This window comes from Rattus norvegicus, chromosome 10, assembly GCF_021556685.1.
Source record: "Rattus norvegicus strain SHRSP/BbbUtx chromosome 10, alternate assembly SHRSP_T2T, whole genome shotgun sequence".
In the NCBI taxonomy this organism is placed as follows: Eukaryota; Metazoa; Chordata; class Mammalia; order Rodentia; family Muridae; genus Rattus; species Rattus norvegicus.
Window position 1 is genome coordinate 99,677,672 of NC_141543.1, and position 17,145 is coordinate 99,694,816.

The 17,145-nt window shown below is 41.3% G+C and overlaps 1 protein-coding gene across 5 annotated transcripts in view; it reads left to right on the plus strand.

Moving 5' to 3' along the window:
- Positions 1-362: 362 nt before the first annotated feature.
- Cep112 (centrosomal protein 112) overlaps positions 363-17,145 on the plus strand; it is a 467,011-nt gene continuing 450,228 nt past the window's right edge. For 4 of the 5 annotated variants that reach the window (XM_087570857.1, XM_087570858.1, XM_087570859.1 and 1 more), the window contains exons 1-4: positions 438-523; positions 8,855-8,968; positions 12,306-12,496; positions 15,991-16,163. In XM_087570857.1, coding sequence (XP_087426983.1) covers positions 8,863-8,968; positions 12,306-12,496; positions 15,991-16,163 — 470 coding nt within the window. In that variant the 5' untranslated portion in view covers positions 438-523; positions 8,855-8,862. Of the gene's footprint in view, positions 524-8,854; positions 8,969-12,305; positions 12,497-15,990; positions 16,164-17,145 lie in introns of all 5 variants that reach the window. The other variant, NM_001105849.1, reaches the window with a different exon arrangement.

Sequence of the window (17,145 nt, forward strand, 5' to 3'; positions counted from 1 at the left end):
GTAGTTCCATCACTTTTGAGTTTTTCTTGTTCTTTCTTCTCAATCTTTAAAGTGTTCACAAACTACTGAGTAAGAAGCCGGGAAACTGCAGCGTCCGCTGTGTAGTCCAGGGATCACAGAAGATTAAGCCTGGAAACCAACCGTTACCCGCAGGGTAGGCTAAATCACGCGCTGGGCGCCTGCGCACTGGGCTAGACAGTTACCATAGCAACGGAGCTGCTTGCCCGGGCCATTTCCCGGAGGGTGGGGAATAGCGAGGGGGGAAGTCTCCGACCCTGGCATGCCAACTGCCGGAAGGGCGGAAATTCCCGCCCCCTCGGACTTGCGGGGCCGTGATAGACGTACCCCGGGGCGTCGCCATGGCAACAGAGTTGAATGCCAGCCGCAGCTCGAGGGGGCGGGACAGGCAAGCTTGATAGTTCCGCCCCTGGTTTGCTGGACGGCCCGCAAGGATTTGAAACCGTTCGGCTGTGGCGGCGGGGCGTCGGCGGCCGAGTGGACCGCTTGCTTGTTGTGGCGCCAGGTTCTCTCTCTCTCTTGTTCCTTCCATCAGTAATTCCCTCTCCCCTCCTACCGCCAGGTTCTGAGTGGAATTTTGCGCGGGATGGAGCCCCCTCGCGTGCGGGTTGGCCCGGGGAGGGGTGTCACCCGCAGGCCCGGGACCCGCGCTTGCGGCCTGTGTGGCGCGCGCCCCGGCGGGGTCAGCAGCCGAACGATGGCCAGGCAAAGTTCTCAGAAAAGTTTGGGCGGGCGGCATGGCAGAGCCCAGAGCCCTGAGGTAGGGGCTTGCGGTTGTGAGAAGAGATCTGTGTCCTGGAGCAGGTAGGAGAGCGGCCGGGGCCTGGGTGGGCCACGCCGGCGCCGCTCCCAGTGCCCACACCGGCGGAGGAAGTGACCTCCGGGAACCGGACCCTGCAGTTCTTAAGTCCCCTCAGACCAGTCAGAGGAGGAGAATCAGACTGCAGGCCGGCTCCGAGAAAGTCCTGATGAACAGTGAGCTTGCAAGGACCCAGCCCTGAGTCCTGGCCCTTTGGGGAGACATACAGTGTTTGTAGTGATCCAGAGAACAAGTCACTAGGACAGCTGACCTTTCTTTTGTGTTCGAGACAGGGTCTTACTGTGTAGACCTGACTGGCCTGGAATTCACAGAGATTCCCCTGCCTCTGCCTCCTGAGCACCCTGCCCCCCACACCTCCATCAGTGTGCTGATGTTTTTATGACTTGTCTTTACTATTTAAAGATAAATGAAGGTAAGATCGAAAAGGCAAGCAAAATGCCAGCGAACCCCATTACACAGTGACCACCTCCCCAGTGCCGAGCAAAGCAGAGAGGAGGATAATTTTTTCTGTGTTCAGGTCCAGCTGATTGCCTACCGGATTTGGGTCAGGTCCTTCACGCGGTTAAGTCCCAGCTTCAAGCCTGTTAAGGACAACGAAAATTGTTCCTATCAAGTTAGGTGCATTGGAGGGCTCGCCGGGATACGGCTATGACACCCATAGCTGCACCCGGTGTCTTCTGGGAAGGCTCCTGTCAAAAAAAACCAAACAACAACAACAACAACAACAACAAAACCAAATGTGTAACCCGCAAAAATAGTGCCTGGGTAACCCTTGTCGATTTGTGGACATTTCAAGGCTTCTGTATTACTCTGCACAATATACTTAAAATGTAATTTGTTGGAACAAAAAGCATTTTACAAAACTTCCAGGAATATATTGTGCTTGGCAAGGCGCATGCTATGCGGATGAACTGTGTTCTTGGCTTAGTTGGGTCTCATTTTGAAGGCTGTTAATATTGGTGGTTTGCTGGTGTTTTGCTGACTTCTGTGGCAGCTGAGCACCCTAAGAAGGTCTTAGCCCATTTCAGAGCTGTCCACAAAGAAACAGAGTTTTTTAAAAAGGCGAGACTGATGAGTTAAATACAGTATAAATACAGAATATATATACAAGAAGAGCCACCCAACTCTTTTATTCCTTCTGAGGAATTCCTTTTTATTTCTTTTGTATATATAGGAGTCACATTGTAGTTGATGTCAGTGAAAGGCATACTGTGAGTAATTTAATCCTAAACCAGAAATAGAGCTTTGCTTATTTTTCAGTTTTGTATTTTTTTTTTTAAAACTTTTTGAGACATGGTCTTTCTCCATAGCTCTGGCTATGCTGGAATTCACATAATGTAGACCAGGCTGGCCTTGAATTCACAGATATGCCTGCTTCTGCCTCCCAAGCGCTGGAATCAAAGGTATATGCCACAATGCCTGGACCTTATTTTTCCATTTTAATACCTTAAATTTAAAGTTCTGATGGATAGCATAAAAACCTTTTCAATAGCAAGACATAATTTATGTGCACATAATTTATGTAGCAGGAATTCCTTCAAAATTGAAATGTTAATTTATATTTTTTTGTTGTTGGAGAATGATTAGGGGCAAGGGAAAGCAGGTTTTTTTCTTCACCAGGTATCACTTCGGCCTTATTTTTGCGTGGGTATGGGCATGCACACAGATTTGAAGACCAGGGGTCAAACTTGACCTTAGATATTCTCAGGAACTGTCCCACTTTGGACCTGGGCTCCCCATTAGGCTTAGCAGGCTGGCCAGTGAGCTCTAGGGAGCCACCTGTCTGCCTCTCTGGTGCCTCACTAGGCCAAGCTTCCTAGGTGGTTACTAAAGAAGTTCATTCCTCCTTTAGTAAGCACTTTCCTGACTGAACTGTCTCTCCTCAGCTTTTGTTTTTCGTGATGTTCTTTGAGTACTTGATTTAATTATTACATATCCTGATAGCAATGCCAGTAGTCTGTCTGCTATTCAAATTACTTTTTTTTATGTTGGAGATATTGCTGATTTTCATGTAAATGGCTAAGTGGTCAGATATAATGGCCGTAAGAGCTAGGGATTTCCGAAGTTTAATCTGGGATTTGCGCAATTACGGTTTTGGGAGTCACTTAACTGCTGAATTTTAGTCTCCTCTTATATCAAACACTAACATTTCCACAAAGGTCAAAGGATTTATTGAGAATTAGTGATTATGAGCAATCTTTTTGCTTTGGCCACAGCAAACAACAGGCTTAGGCAGGAATTTGAGTACATGGACGTGGTGTAGAAGCTGGAGGCACATCTAGGGCAGAGCTGTGCTTAAAGCTTTGGATCTAGCAGTTTCCATTGGTTTACTTATCCATTTGAATAGTTGTTTTCAACTTTACTTTCTAATACCTAGTATGCTGGCGTACTGTGTTTTATATAATATTATACTGTACTTTTACCAAGTACATAACCAAATATATTGTAGGAATTTAAAATGAGACAAACCAAACACAATGCCTCCAAACCAGTCAACTAGTCATAAAATCTAAATCAAGTTACTTGATTTATTTAGTTTAAAAAAATTAGTTCATTAATTAATTTCATTATTTATGCAGTACTGAGAATTGAGACCAGGGTCTCATTTATGCGTAAGTACTCTGCCACAGAGCTGCCTCCCCTGAATAAAGTTTAGTTTTACCATATCCTTTTTTAAAAAAAGATCTATCTTTTGTGTATGAGTACACTGTAGCTGTCTTCAGACACACCGGAAGAGGGCATCAGATCTCTTTACAGATGGTTGTGAGCCACCATGTGGTTGCTGGGATTTGAACTCAGGACCTCTGGAAGAGCAGTCAGTGCTCTTAACCTCTGAGTCTTCTCTCCAGCCCTCTAGCCATGTCTTAAAATTGAAAAACATTCCTTCTTCTGATACACAGAAAGTAGGATGGCCATTTTTGGCAAGTGGGATTGGGAACATGTAATATTCCTGTAAGAACTATTGGGTGTTCGGAATGGAAGCATTAAAACCCAATCATTTGGGGCTGGGGAAATGACATCCTCTGCAAAGTGCCTGCTGTTCAAGCATGAGGACTTGAGTTTGGATCCCCAGCACTGGAGTAAAAGCCAGATGTGGTGGTGTGGATCTGTAATGCTGGTCACAGGTAGATTTCTGGTTCTCAATGGCCAGACAGCTTAGCTGAATTAATGATCTCCAGGTTTAGTGAGAGGCCCTGTCTCAAAAATTAATGTGGATTGTGATCAAGGATCACATGCAAGATTCCACATCACTGTGTACACCCACATAAACTTGTATGACCCCCAAACAATTTGTCAAAAAGGCAATTAGTCATAGGCAAGTTGAACATTGATCTGTTTATGCAGCAATCAATTCTTTGGCCCTAATGTACTTGATAACATTTGAGGTGCTTACTAAGGTGAAGTTACGACCCCTGCTTTCCAAGAGTCTCCCCCAGATGTAGAAAATATGTAAATGATGGACAGATTTATAGTAAATGTAGTGACACAAATGTATGCCTTTTACAGTAGAAGAGAGCAACAGCGTGCTGAGGTAAGTAGGACTAGTACACTCAGCAATGACATGGGAGCTGCATTTATCTGACGCAGGTCTGTAAAGACCCTCGCATCAGGAGCAGAACCAGGTCAGTGTTTGAAGAATGGGTAGAAAACGGTGGTGACACTGGGGAGTTAAAGTGTCCATTGGTGGGTTTGTTTAGACAGGCAGAGTGGTAAGAGGTAGGCTTAAGTGGGAAGACATCTGCACAGCTAACATAGAGCTTGGAAAATATCTTGTAGTAGGCAGTAGAGAGATTTTGAAATAGTTATGATAAGCTTCACTTTTTTCTGAGGTAGAGACAAGGCTCGTTGGAAGGCAGGTCATGGGGTCATTGTAGTGTACTAGTTAGTGGTGTTCAGGGTTTTCTGAGTATAATGAGAATAGAGAAGCTGGATCTCTGGGTGTTTTGTCCCTAAACTTAGTTGTTTTATGGAGAGTTTAGATAGTGGAAACCTTGACATGGAAGGAAGGAAGGTGAAATAGATGATACCACCAGGCATATGGGAAAATTGTAGAGTTTTCTTTGGGATTTACGACTTCATAGCAAACAGGACATTGTGGAATAGGTCCAGGAAGCTGTTGTAAATATGAGTTGGAATTTCAAGGAGAGAGTAGAGTTAGCAATACAATTTAAGGGTGAATGACCCAAGGAAACAACGTGTAGTTCTAGGACTGATTGTGATTGCCCATCGAGAAGGGGGAAAGTCAGAATAAAAGGAGACTGAGGAAAGGCCAAGGCAGAATCTGGACTTAGTGTTGCCTGGAGAAAGGAGCCATTGAGAAACAGCCAAGAAATGCAGTGCAGGAGGGAGGGAGCCATTGAAGTCAAAGATGCATTTCTAGGAGTGGTGAGTTCTAAGGAGGGCGAGGTGCTGCAGAAGTGTCTGACAGACAGAAGACAGCTGTTTGAGTGTAAGAGTAGTGGATCATGGGGAACCCTGAGAGCCTTCAGTACATGATAGAGCTGAAGGGAGGACGGAGCTGGAGCAGCACCAGCCGACTGGAAAGGGAGGCTAGGCTGGGAGGGCACCGAGGGAAGGAGCCGGTGAGGAAGGATGGGAACTAGGGAGAGGAGATAACTGCTGATAAATGGGAGGAGGAGGAGGTGTTGCAGCCTGGGCTGTGGGAATGGAGGCAAGGCACTTCGGTAAGGATGTGTCCTTTCAGAGAGGGCTGAGCTGAGAGGAGAACCGGTTTACTAGGGCTCTTACCATCTATTTTTTATTAACTAAGTTTTTTCCCCTTCAACTGAGAGAAGAGTTGCATTTCATTAATATGTATATTAAGTTTTAAAAGTTGCTTTGTGGACTGAGGAAAAGCAAACTCTTCAAAGTTCCCATTAGCGTGGATGAGAGCTACCTAACTCCAAGGCACTGCCATCCTTCTTTGGTTGCTCCTTGGATAGGGAGATACAGCTGGGGAATCAAGGGCTTGCAGTATGGCCAAGTGGGAAGAAGCGCTCCAAGGTGGAGGTGGGAGACTGAGGAACAGAAAGGAGGGAGGCGCAAGTGAGCACTTGGGGTGCTGATAGCAGATGGAGTGTTTGTAATGGGACTGGAAAGCAAGAGATGTAGCCAGGAGATCGGAGGTCCCAAAGAGGGTGACTTTGGGGGCTGAAGTTGGAGGAACACTAGTTGGGAGGTGGAGGCAGGGATCTCAGCCAGTGTTTTCCCTTCTAGGTAGTATTGGGTGGAGAAAATAAAACACATATGTATGTGCAGTAGTGAGACCATAGTTCCCACTCATGGCTGTGAAGGAAATGAGGTGAATCTGAAAGGCAGGACAGATGGTCCTTTTGTAGGGAATAGTTAAGCTGTGGAACAAGATGGCTTTTAAGGCAGAATAGACCCCCCCCAGCCTATAGTTTATAAATTAAATATGTGACAAATTGGTTGTTATATATTATGTAAATATAGCCTTGTTATATATTATGTAAATATAGCCTTTAAGTGGACATATTGATTATGGATGCATTTTTCTTTTTTTCCTTTTTCTTCAGTTTTGTGGTTTGAACTGATGCACATGAACATGTACATGCATGCATACACGCCTGCATGCGCGCACACACACATATACACACTTTAATTTTTTTTAGATTTTGTAGATTGAACCTAGGTTTCAGATATGCTAGACAAGTACTGTGTTCTCTATACCTTTTACCTGTTATCTGGAGACAAAAGTCTGTATAAAATTTCCAAGCTTGCCTTGAGGCCACACTGTAACCCAGGCAGGCATTGAGTATTCTGAGTTATGGCATTACATGCTTGTGTGGCAGGTAAGGGTTGGATGTGTGTGTGTGTGTGAGTGTGTGTGTCTGAGTGTGTGTGTGTCTGAGTGTGTCTGAGTCTGAGTGTGTGTGAGTGTGTCTGAGTGTGGGTGTGTGTAGACCATTTCATCCTCTTTTTACCGTATCTTTTGAGACAGAGACTTCCCTGAACCTGGTGCTCATCTGTTGGGTAGGTATACTGGGTGACCTGTGAGTTCCAGGAACCCACCAGGCTCTGCCTCCATTGCAGGAGGATTACAGGCACCTGTGACTGTGCCTGGAAACTTTATGTGAGTGATCCAGACTCAGGTCCCCATACTTATAGAGCAATAAGCTCTTTAGTAACTGAGCCATCTCGACATCTTCTGGACATATTTTAATATAAGATATTTTGTTTCTGCTGTTGTCAGTTTTACCTCAATTATATATTTAATATATACAAAGAATATTTTTAGAAGTTTAAGGGGAATTACAGAATTTTAAGATTTTGGTATATACAGTTCACTGAATTTTCGTAGTTCAGATTTCTCAGTCTCTTCTGCAATTCATATACAGAACTGTTGGTTAAGCACCCCTAGTGGGTTTTTTTCTTTCTGACACTTGTTTCTCTCTATTCAGACTGTCCTTCACTAATGACCTCTATGAACCATTGACTCTTCTCACTATTGAAGTTTTTTCCTTTCTAGGACTCCATAGCAGCGGACTTAGCACACAGCCGTTTCCTTCCCCTGGAGTCGTTTATTTATGTTGGTTCATTCTTGGTTGCCATGTTAGTATCCATGATTACACTACAATTTGTTGGCTATTTCCATGGTTGATTTTTCTAAAAAGCTACTCTAAGTACCACATCTGCATTCTTTGTGTCAATATAGATTTTGCATTTTACTTGAGATTTCTTTGGTTGTATGGTAAGTGCAGGACTAGCTTTGAAGGATACTGGCAAGTTATTCCAGAATGTCCCTGTCATTTCACTCTCTGGCCAGCAATACACAAGCGTTCTGTGTTCTCCATCCTCACCAGCACTTTGCATCGCTCGCCTGCATTCTGGCTGTCCTCCTGTGGTGTTGGGGTATTGCAGTATGGTTTTGGTTGAACATATTTTCATGTGCATAATTGTCATTGTTTATATTTCTCTGGTGAAGGGATCAATGTTGAAGAAATAACGTGAACTGACACCTAGAAGTTGGACATGCTTGGAGGGTTCAGTACTGTATTTGAAGTCGTGTATACAATCTGCAGTGACCCAGTAGTTGGTATAACCATCACTTCAGATTTATTGATTTCTCCCTCTTTACTCTCTTTTGAAATATACAACCGATTGTTGTCAGAGAGATGACCCTTGCAGCATTTTTATTGCATATTCTCATTCTTATGGCTAAATGGTGAGAGTTACTCAGTTTCCTTATTAGTTGGAATTTCGTTCTGTGCTGGGTGTTGAGCCCAGGACCTCACAGCACACAGCACTCACAGCTCTGCACACTCCTGCAGCCGCACATGTCCTCTGATTGAAGTTGTTTATGATTTCAGGACTTGCAAGCATTTCCCCCTGGTCTCTAGTTTATTTTCGCAGTATCTTAATAGAGTCTTCACAGATCAAAGTCTGCAGGACTTTTTTTTTTCCTTTTTGGTGTGTGGTGTGTGTGGTACGACGTCCAATATTGTGTTACAGTTTTTTATTTTGTAGATAATTCTATTTTTGCCTTAGTAACGTCACGGGGATTTTTTTTATTTTCATTTTTTACAGTTTACACTTAGGTCCACTATTAATTTGGAGTTAATTTACATATATAGTATAGCATTATTGTTATAGCATTGTTATAAAAATTGTCATTTCTCTTTGAGTATGCCTTTGTTTAAAATCAGAGGTCCAGATTTGTATTGGTTCACTTTGTGCTCCCTGTCCTGTTTTCCTGGTCTGTTTGGTCTTGAGTCTGCAGCACATTCTACAATAGGTGATCTGAACCCTCCAACTTTTCGCCTCTTCAAAATTGTTGCTGCTATGCTGATTCTATCACGTTTTCGTACATTTTAGAATTAGCATGTCTGTATTTATAGCCAATGTGCCTGAGTTTTGATTGGAATTCCCTGAGTATAGCAGTCAATTTAAGGAGGACTGGTGTTTAACTGACACGTTTTCTTTAATGTATTTTAATCACAGTTTCATGGCTTACCTCCCACAGATGCTTAATGCTTAATTTTAATTCTTTCACAGATAGGAGTATGGAAATGGGAAGTGAAGAAGAAAAATGGGAGAAGCTAGATGCAGAATTTGATCACTTCGTGGTAGATATGAAACCCTTTGTTCTAAAATTACCCCACAGGTCAGGTAAGATTGTTTTGTTTGAAATTTATTTGAAACTAGACTTTGACTTCTTTTTGAGATATTCTTGCTATGTAGCTCTGGCTGGACTGGTGTTCACTATGTAGCCCAGGATATTCTCCAATATATGGCAATCTAACTACCTCAACTTTCCTAGTGCTTGGATTATATGCATGGGCCAGCTTATCTAGCTGAAGTTAGATTCAAATTAAAAATAATATTATTTAATCTGACCTGTTATATTAGCTAATAATTATTTTATCTTTGCTATGACAAAATATCTGTCAGATGCAACTTAAGAAACTCGTGGCTCACAGTCTGAGAGTAGGGCTTGTCAGGGTAGGAGGGCATGGTGGCAGAGGCTTGAGTCAACTGGTCACACTGACTCCACAGGCAGGTGGAAGAGAGCAGTGGCTACCCCTTCAGCCTGCCTTCCCTTTTATCCTGTTAGGGTCCTCCAGCCCTTGGAGTAGTGCTGCCCTCCCATAGCACGGGTCTTCCTCAGTTATATCTTTCTGGAAACACCCTCATAAACTCATCCAGGAATGTGTTTCCATGGTGAATCTCAGTATCTCCAATCGAGATTAACTGTTACACAAGTGAGCTGTCAAAATGGAACTAAACTTGCCTGAATTCTAGTTTTTACCACGGCTGTAGGATTGTTTACTTTGAGCTGTCCCAGCATAAAGAAAACTTGAGTGCAGTGTCCTCTAAACGTTGGCTTTACTCTGTTGTGATGCAGCGCCATGTCTCCTGAGGTAAAGCACGGGATCGTAAAGTTAGGGACTTCTGTCTCTTCACTGTCTTCCTTCTCCTCCTCCCTTGTAATGTCACGCATTTCATGACGACACTGTTGACCTCTGATTAACCTGTACGATCAACTACAAATGATTTTTGTTGTGGTCCTACTTCTCATTTCTGTCCTATTATCTCTAGTTTTGGATGAGAATCCTTGTTACATAATAGTGATTCACAGATATTTAAAGCATCAACGGGTAGTTTAATAGAATTTAGGGGTTTAAGGTCATCTCTAAGCTGTGGGGTCATACTGACTGTGAGGGAAATTCAGGTTTGGTAGACATTGAGTAGGGAGTGTGGAGTGGGGCTAAGAAGCTATGGCTTCCAAGTTCTCATTTCCACGAGATCTCTAAGTAGACTTATATCCAAAGTGAGGTGCTAACTTAATACTATAGACAGCACAAGGGGCTGCATTGAGAGACAGTGTGACATAGAAATGATACAGTCTGCTCAGTCAGTGTTCTGGAGCCTGCAGCCTTCTCTGGCCTTCCCTTTAACTGCCTTCTGCTTCTTTTCCTCCCTTGCTGGTCCTTAGCCTTCCCTTTTTTCTGTTGTTCTCTCATATCACAGCTTCAAGTCCCTTCACATGGGCTGACCAAGATGACTTCAGATAGTGTGTAATGACACATCTGTGTTATATCCTCTTCTGATAGTCACTACCTTTTAAAAATTATCACATATCAGTTGTACAAAATAATGGTTTCATGATGACATTTTCGTACCTGTTATGAACACTGTATTTGCTCGGGCTGTTCCCTTTATTATTCTTTCTTGCCTCCCTCCCTACTAATGCTTTTCCTTATCCCTTCTCAGTTCCATGGCCTCTTCTTTTAAGTCTAGATTTTGTGTATGAGATAAAATATGTGATATTTGTCTTTCTGAATCTGGTTTGTTTTGCTTAACATAATAATCTGTAGTTCATTTCATTTTCCTATAGATACCATGATTTTTTTTATATCTGAGTAAAATCATACTGTATAAACATAACATTTTTTATTCATTTCCTCACAGATGGACATCTACTTTGATTCCATAACTTTATAATTACTACATTTTACTTCTTTTTGGTCTTGCATCTGCCAGTTAAGAAATTTTATACTAGAATTTCCTATTATAAATGTATCTCAAATCAAACCATTCTCATATTTTGTCTTCTTTTAAAAATAGATTTTAGGTATGTAGAATTGCTTAAATATATCCTTAGGTTCAAACACATCGTCTCTATGTAACATTCATGACCCTCTTTTACTACTTCATAATGAACATGTAGGAGTTCATATCCTTTTTGAGAACTAGAAATTTGTCCCAGTGCATCTCATCTTATAGCTAGATCTGACAGTGGGCCTGTCTTCCATTTTAATAGAGAGTCAAGCTCTCCATGAGTCAAGTCGTGCCGTAGTGTGTGCACCAAATATAATGAAGACGTCAGTTTGGTGTAAGACATGAAGAAAACACAGTTTTCAACTACTCGCTCAAGCTTATCAGTTCCAGTTCTGTATTTTCTTTTTGTATAAAGTACACTGGGTATTCATAAAGTTTGTTTGGTGGTCATATAATTTTCAAAGCAAAAATATATACTTTTAATAAAAGACCTACCTCTTATACCTGTGGTGAGATTACAAAGTGGTAAATCCAGCCTTAGTGGTTTTTCTTTTTAGACAAAATAATAAATGAACGTGACCTTTATAAGCCAAAAGATTAGTGATTTGTATAATATATGTAATCCACAAGTTGAGTTAGACTGACAAAAATATCAGAGTAGTGTTCATGAGACTTAACAAATCCTGTGTTACAGCAAGATAATACACTCCGTGGGTCATTATATGTGGATTAAACTGCTACAGTTTTAGGTAGATTTTTTTAAAAGGATAATTATTTCATGAAATTACACATAAATAGTACTCAATTATTTTAGAGATAGTAAAAGAAAGCCTTAAATCAGCCTCAAATCCCTTGAAATTATTGGCTTTAATAGATAAAATGTTTGGATTTAATTTTGGAGATGATGTGTACTGCTTAGCAGTCAGAGACTGTGCTTTATTTCTCTGTGTTTATATAGTTAGGAGGTAGGAATGGCTTTTTCACTGTGTCAAAAGTAATTTTATTGATATAAAATTACAACAAATTTTTACCTAAAAGCATGTTTGATAGTATTCAAAGATTTTTCTTAACTTTCAAAGATAGATTATAGGAGTCTTATTTTTATTAAAATATGTATCCACATTTGCGTTGCCTAACTGCAATAATAATGAAGGTAAACTCTAGACTGGCAGTATAGTCTGTTTTCCAGCCCACACCCATTTGTTGTTGTAAAGTTTTATTAAAATGTAGCCATTTGCTTGTACATGGTTTATTAATGCTTTCTTGGTAAGACGGCTAGAGTAAGCTAAGCTAGAAATCACATGGCCTTGAAAGGTTAAAGTTGGGCCCTTTACTGAAGTTGGCTGATCCTGCTCTAGATTACAGTAGGCGCTTATATATGCCTTTGTAATTTATGCATTATGACTGAAACATTGGGTTTCACATAGTTCTTATGTACTTACAGAACGGCAGAGGTGTGCTCTTTGGATCAGAAAGCTGTGTGAGCCCTCAGGAACAGGAGCAGGACTCATGGGCAGGAAGAATCGAAACCTGTATGCAAAGCTGCTACTGCATATGCTTAGGCGAGGGGTCCTTGAAGGCCCTTTCACACACCGCCCTGAGCCAGGGACACTGAAAGTCTTACCATCATACATGGTAGGCACCGTCGACAGTCGTTTTCATGTCTTTAAAAGTGGGTGTGATTTATTATCTCTTTGGGAATGGAAGTGATAGTGAGTTATGTGTGCTGCATCGTTTGTAAGTTAAGGCTTTTCTTCTCATTCATTTTTTCCCATTTTACTAGAAACATTCTTCTGTTATATTTTATTCATTTATATTCCATTATATAAAAACAAATTTTAAAGCTGGTCTTAATTACTTACTAATTTTCAAATTTGACTCAATAATTTAAATACTTCAGTAAATTATAGCTTATTAATTCTTTAATATGTTATTTAACATATTATCAGTTTAATAACTATTGGAAGTTCCTTCTAGTTTGTTGAAACAGTAAGTTAGAATTTAAAAGTGGTTTTCTGTATTGCTTTAATTATTATCTCCTTTGTTACAAGGCACTTATTTTATAGCTGGTTGATGAATTGACCCTGTCTTGCTCCTTGTAAACATAAATTTGCCTCTTTGTTTGTGTGCGTTTTGAGTATGATATCTGCCTAACTATAGTTGAATATATATACATACACGTATATAAAGTTCATATATATATATGTACGTATATATATGAACTTCAAAGTTATTATATAGAATTTGCCTACATTTTAGCAGTTTCCTAAAGAAAGTCTGGTAACATGGCATGCTGCAATCAGAGGATCATTCCTTTTGTTGATGGCCGAATGCAAAAACTTTTAATGCTGTTATCTCTTGTAAAAGGAGTCACATACATTTTGCTTATGCCAAGACTATCAGTAGTGGGGAAAATAGTGACTCTATGTATTTGATTAGACATTAGAATGAATACATGAGTCTCCCTGATATCCGTGAAGCTTTTACCCACCCTCTCAAGGTTCCCAAAACAGCAGATAGAATGGAATTATTTGTTCTGTACTGACATCTAAGACAGCTACTAAATGGCTATGAGTAGGTATTGCCTTAGTCAGGGTTTCTATTGCTGTGATAAAACATTATGCCTGTATGTAACTTGGGGGGGGTATTTTGCTTACTTTTTCACATCACAGCCTGCCATTGAATAATATCAGGGCAGGAACCTGGAGGGAGAGCTGATACAGAAGCAATGGAGGTGTGCTGCTTACTGGTCTGCTCCTTGTGACTTGTTCAGTCTGCTTTATTTGGATTTATTTTTATTTTTTATTTTATTTAATCTTTTTTTTTTACACTCCAGATTTTATCCTCCTCCTGGTCCACCCTCTGACTGTTTCACATCCCATACACCCCCCCCCCCCCGCGCACTTACCCCCCACCCCCATCTGCACAAGAATGTCCCCTTTACTTCCCACCCCACCAGACCTGCCCACACTCCCTGGGACCTCCAGTCTCTTGAGGGTTAGGTGCATCTTCTCTGACTGAACCCAGACCTGGAAGTCCTCTGCTGTGTATGTGTTGGAGGCCTCATCTCAGCTGTGTGTGCTGCCTGGTTGGTGATCCAGTATCGGAGATCTCGGGCGTCCAGGCTAATGGAGACTGCTGGTCCTCCTACAGGGGCATTCTCCTCCATAGCTTCTTCCAGCTTTTCCCTGTTTCAACCACAGGGGTCAGCAGCTTCTGTCCATTGGTTGGGTGCAGATATCTGCATCTGACTCAACTGCTTGTTGGGTGTTTCGGAGGGCAGTCACGATAGGTCCCCTTTTCTGGGCATACTCCATAGCTTCAGTAATAGTGTCAGGCCTTGGGACCTTCCCTTGAGCTGGTTCCCACTTTGGGCCTGTCACTGGACCTCCTTTTCCTCAGGCTCTTCTCCAGTTTTGTCCCTGCAGTTCTTTCAGACAGGAACAATTATGGGTCAGAGTTTTTGACTGTGGGATGGTAGCCCCATCCCTCACTTGATGCCCTGTCTTTATTTTTTATTTTACACATATGAGTACACTGTAGCTGTCATCAGACACACACATTACAGATGGTTGTGAGCCACCCTGTGTTTGCTGGGAATTGAACTCAGGACCTCTGGAAGGGCAGCCAGTGCTCTTAACCGCTGAGCCATCTCTCCAGCCCCCAGTCTGCTTTATTATAGTACCCAGGACCATAGGGGTGTATTTCCTACAGAGGGCTTGCACCTTCCACATCAATCACCCATCAAGAAAGAGTCCTTCAGGATTGCCGTGGGCCAGTATCAAAGTGAGTTCTCTCTTCCCACTTAACTCTAACCTGAATCAAGTCAGCACAGAACTAGCCAGCATAATAGTGTGTTTGTGCAAGTAGATGTTGCTGGAGGTAGTGGAGCAGGGTTTGTGAGAGTTTATTACCACTCACACTAGCACTCAGTTGAAAACTTACTTGTGCAAGTTCCCACTTACAGTTTCAGACCATGGTTTACTGTAGATAACCAATGGAAAGAGAAGCAGTGTGTAAGCAAGAAAACCATATTTCACTAAAGAAGAAACCATCCTCCATTCTATGTACAATAAGGGCCTGTGTTACTATTTTCTGAAGAGTAGCCCCTTGAAAATTTCTGTGTAGTTGGTTGTTATTCAAGCAGAGTTTTCTTCAGGAGCATATTATGCAGCCTGGTTCATTCAAATTAATGGGCTGTTATCCCTGTATCTAAAAATGGAATATTTTCCAAAGTATATCACATGGCAAGGTATGAGTATGTTGTATCATATTTTTCCATTCACCATCAATCCCATAGAGTTGTAGGCAAGGACTTTATTTTACAGATGAAAATAAGAAGGCCTGGAGCTTTGCCTTGGCTGCTCAGGGAGGGAGCAGTGTGGTCGGAACCAACTCCCATGCCTCTGATCTTGTAGTTCTCACCTCACTGAGGGATAATTGATTTTAATTTTAATTTCTAGCACATCTTAGTTTTGGCCACTCCAAATACTGATATTTTGTGTGTGTGTGTGTGTGTGTGTGTGTGTGTGTGTGTGTGTGTGCATGTGTGTGTTTATGTTCACATATTCAGATTAATTGATTGTTACAGGAGTAAAAAGAGTAAGATATAATTGTAAAAGTTTTCCATTTAACCATAAAGCAGTGGTACTCAACCTGTGGGTCATGACCCTTTTGATAAACTTGTTTCCAAAAATATTTACATTATGATTTATAACAGTAGAAAAATTATAGTTGTGAAATGACAACACAATAATTTCATGGTTGGGGTCATCACAACTTGAGGAACTGTTTTAAGGGGTCATAGCATCAGGAAGGTTGAGAACCACTGCTATAAATCTATTAACACTTCCTTAAAGAAATAATTATCCCAGATTTACCTGATGGTAATTTTTCTGTTCATTAGGTTTCTTCTATAGTAGAACATAACTGAAATATAATTATATTAACCATCTTATTTTAGTATTTCATAATTTATTATGTATTGAATGATAAATTTTATATATTTGTCATTTAATTTAATTGAATATTTGAAGAGCTTTTGTCAAACTTAAAAATTGATGGAAATTTTAAGTGTTTTCTTTACAGTACATTTTGTAAGAATGATTTCTCTGATGTTTAAAAACCAGTCCATCTATTTTGATGAGCCAAATTCAGCACAATCAAAAGATTCAAGCCCGGAGAAGCTGCCTGACTGGGTGATGGGTGAGCTGGAGCCGGGCGAGCGGAGATTGAGTGACTCATGGCAGCTTTCTTGTGGAGAAGAGAACGCACTGCTGCTGTCGGCAAGTGACGCCCACAGGTATGCCGAAACATCATGATTGCAGTCTTTAGAAGTTAATCTTCTTCTGCAGCTGGCGCATATACTAGAGCTTTTTTCTTTTTAATAATAAGTATTTGGTTTACTTAATATTTTCACTAAGGTTGAGTACATGTTTGGTAGGTAAGAATGACAGGCTTTAGACTTTAGTACACAGTTGCATTTGAAGCCATTTAATGAATATATTCTGTGTGTGTGTGTGTGTGTGTGTGTGTGTGTGTGTGTGTGTGTGTGTGTGTGTGTTTGTGTGTGTGTTTGTGTGTTTTGTTGCTTGGAAAGTGTGGCAGAGAATCCTAAGTAACTTAACTATCTTAGGGTTTTACTGCTGTGAGCAGACACCATGACCAAGGCAAGTCTTATAAAGACAACATTTAATAGAGGCTGGCTTATAGGTTCAGGGCTTCAGTCCATTATCATCAAGGCAGGGAACATGGCAGCATCCAGGCAGGTATGGTGCAGGAGGAGCTCAGAGTTCTACATCTTCATCTGAAGGCAAACAGGAGAAGACTGGCTTCCAGGTGGCTAGAGGGAGGGCCTCAAAGCCCACCCCGACATTGACACACTTCCTCCAACAAGACCACACCTCCTAATAGTGCCCCTCCCTGGGCCAAGCATATTCTAACCTCCACACAACTACATGTTTTCTTTAGGACAGCATTATCAAAAAAATGTAACATTCCGCACACATCCATGTTGCATCTTCTGAGAAGCACCTCTCCTTCCACACACCCCTGAGTGGTGCCACTGTTTTCATTTAATGAAATAAGAATATAAATGTGACCCATTCAGTTGCCTTTGTAGTAGAGTATTAAACCTATGTAGACTTTTCATACAAATAAAAATACACTTCTGTGTTATAAAAATGGACCAAAAGATTGTTATTATTGCAGTGTAATTTTTGGCCTTTAAGAAAGAAAGATGTAAATTTTTTTATTAAATTTTGATTTTTCCTGTTGACATTTGA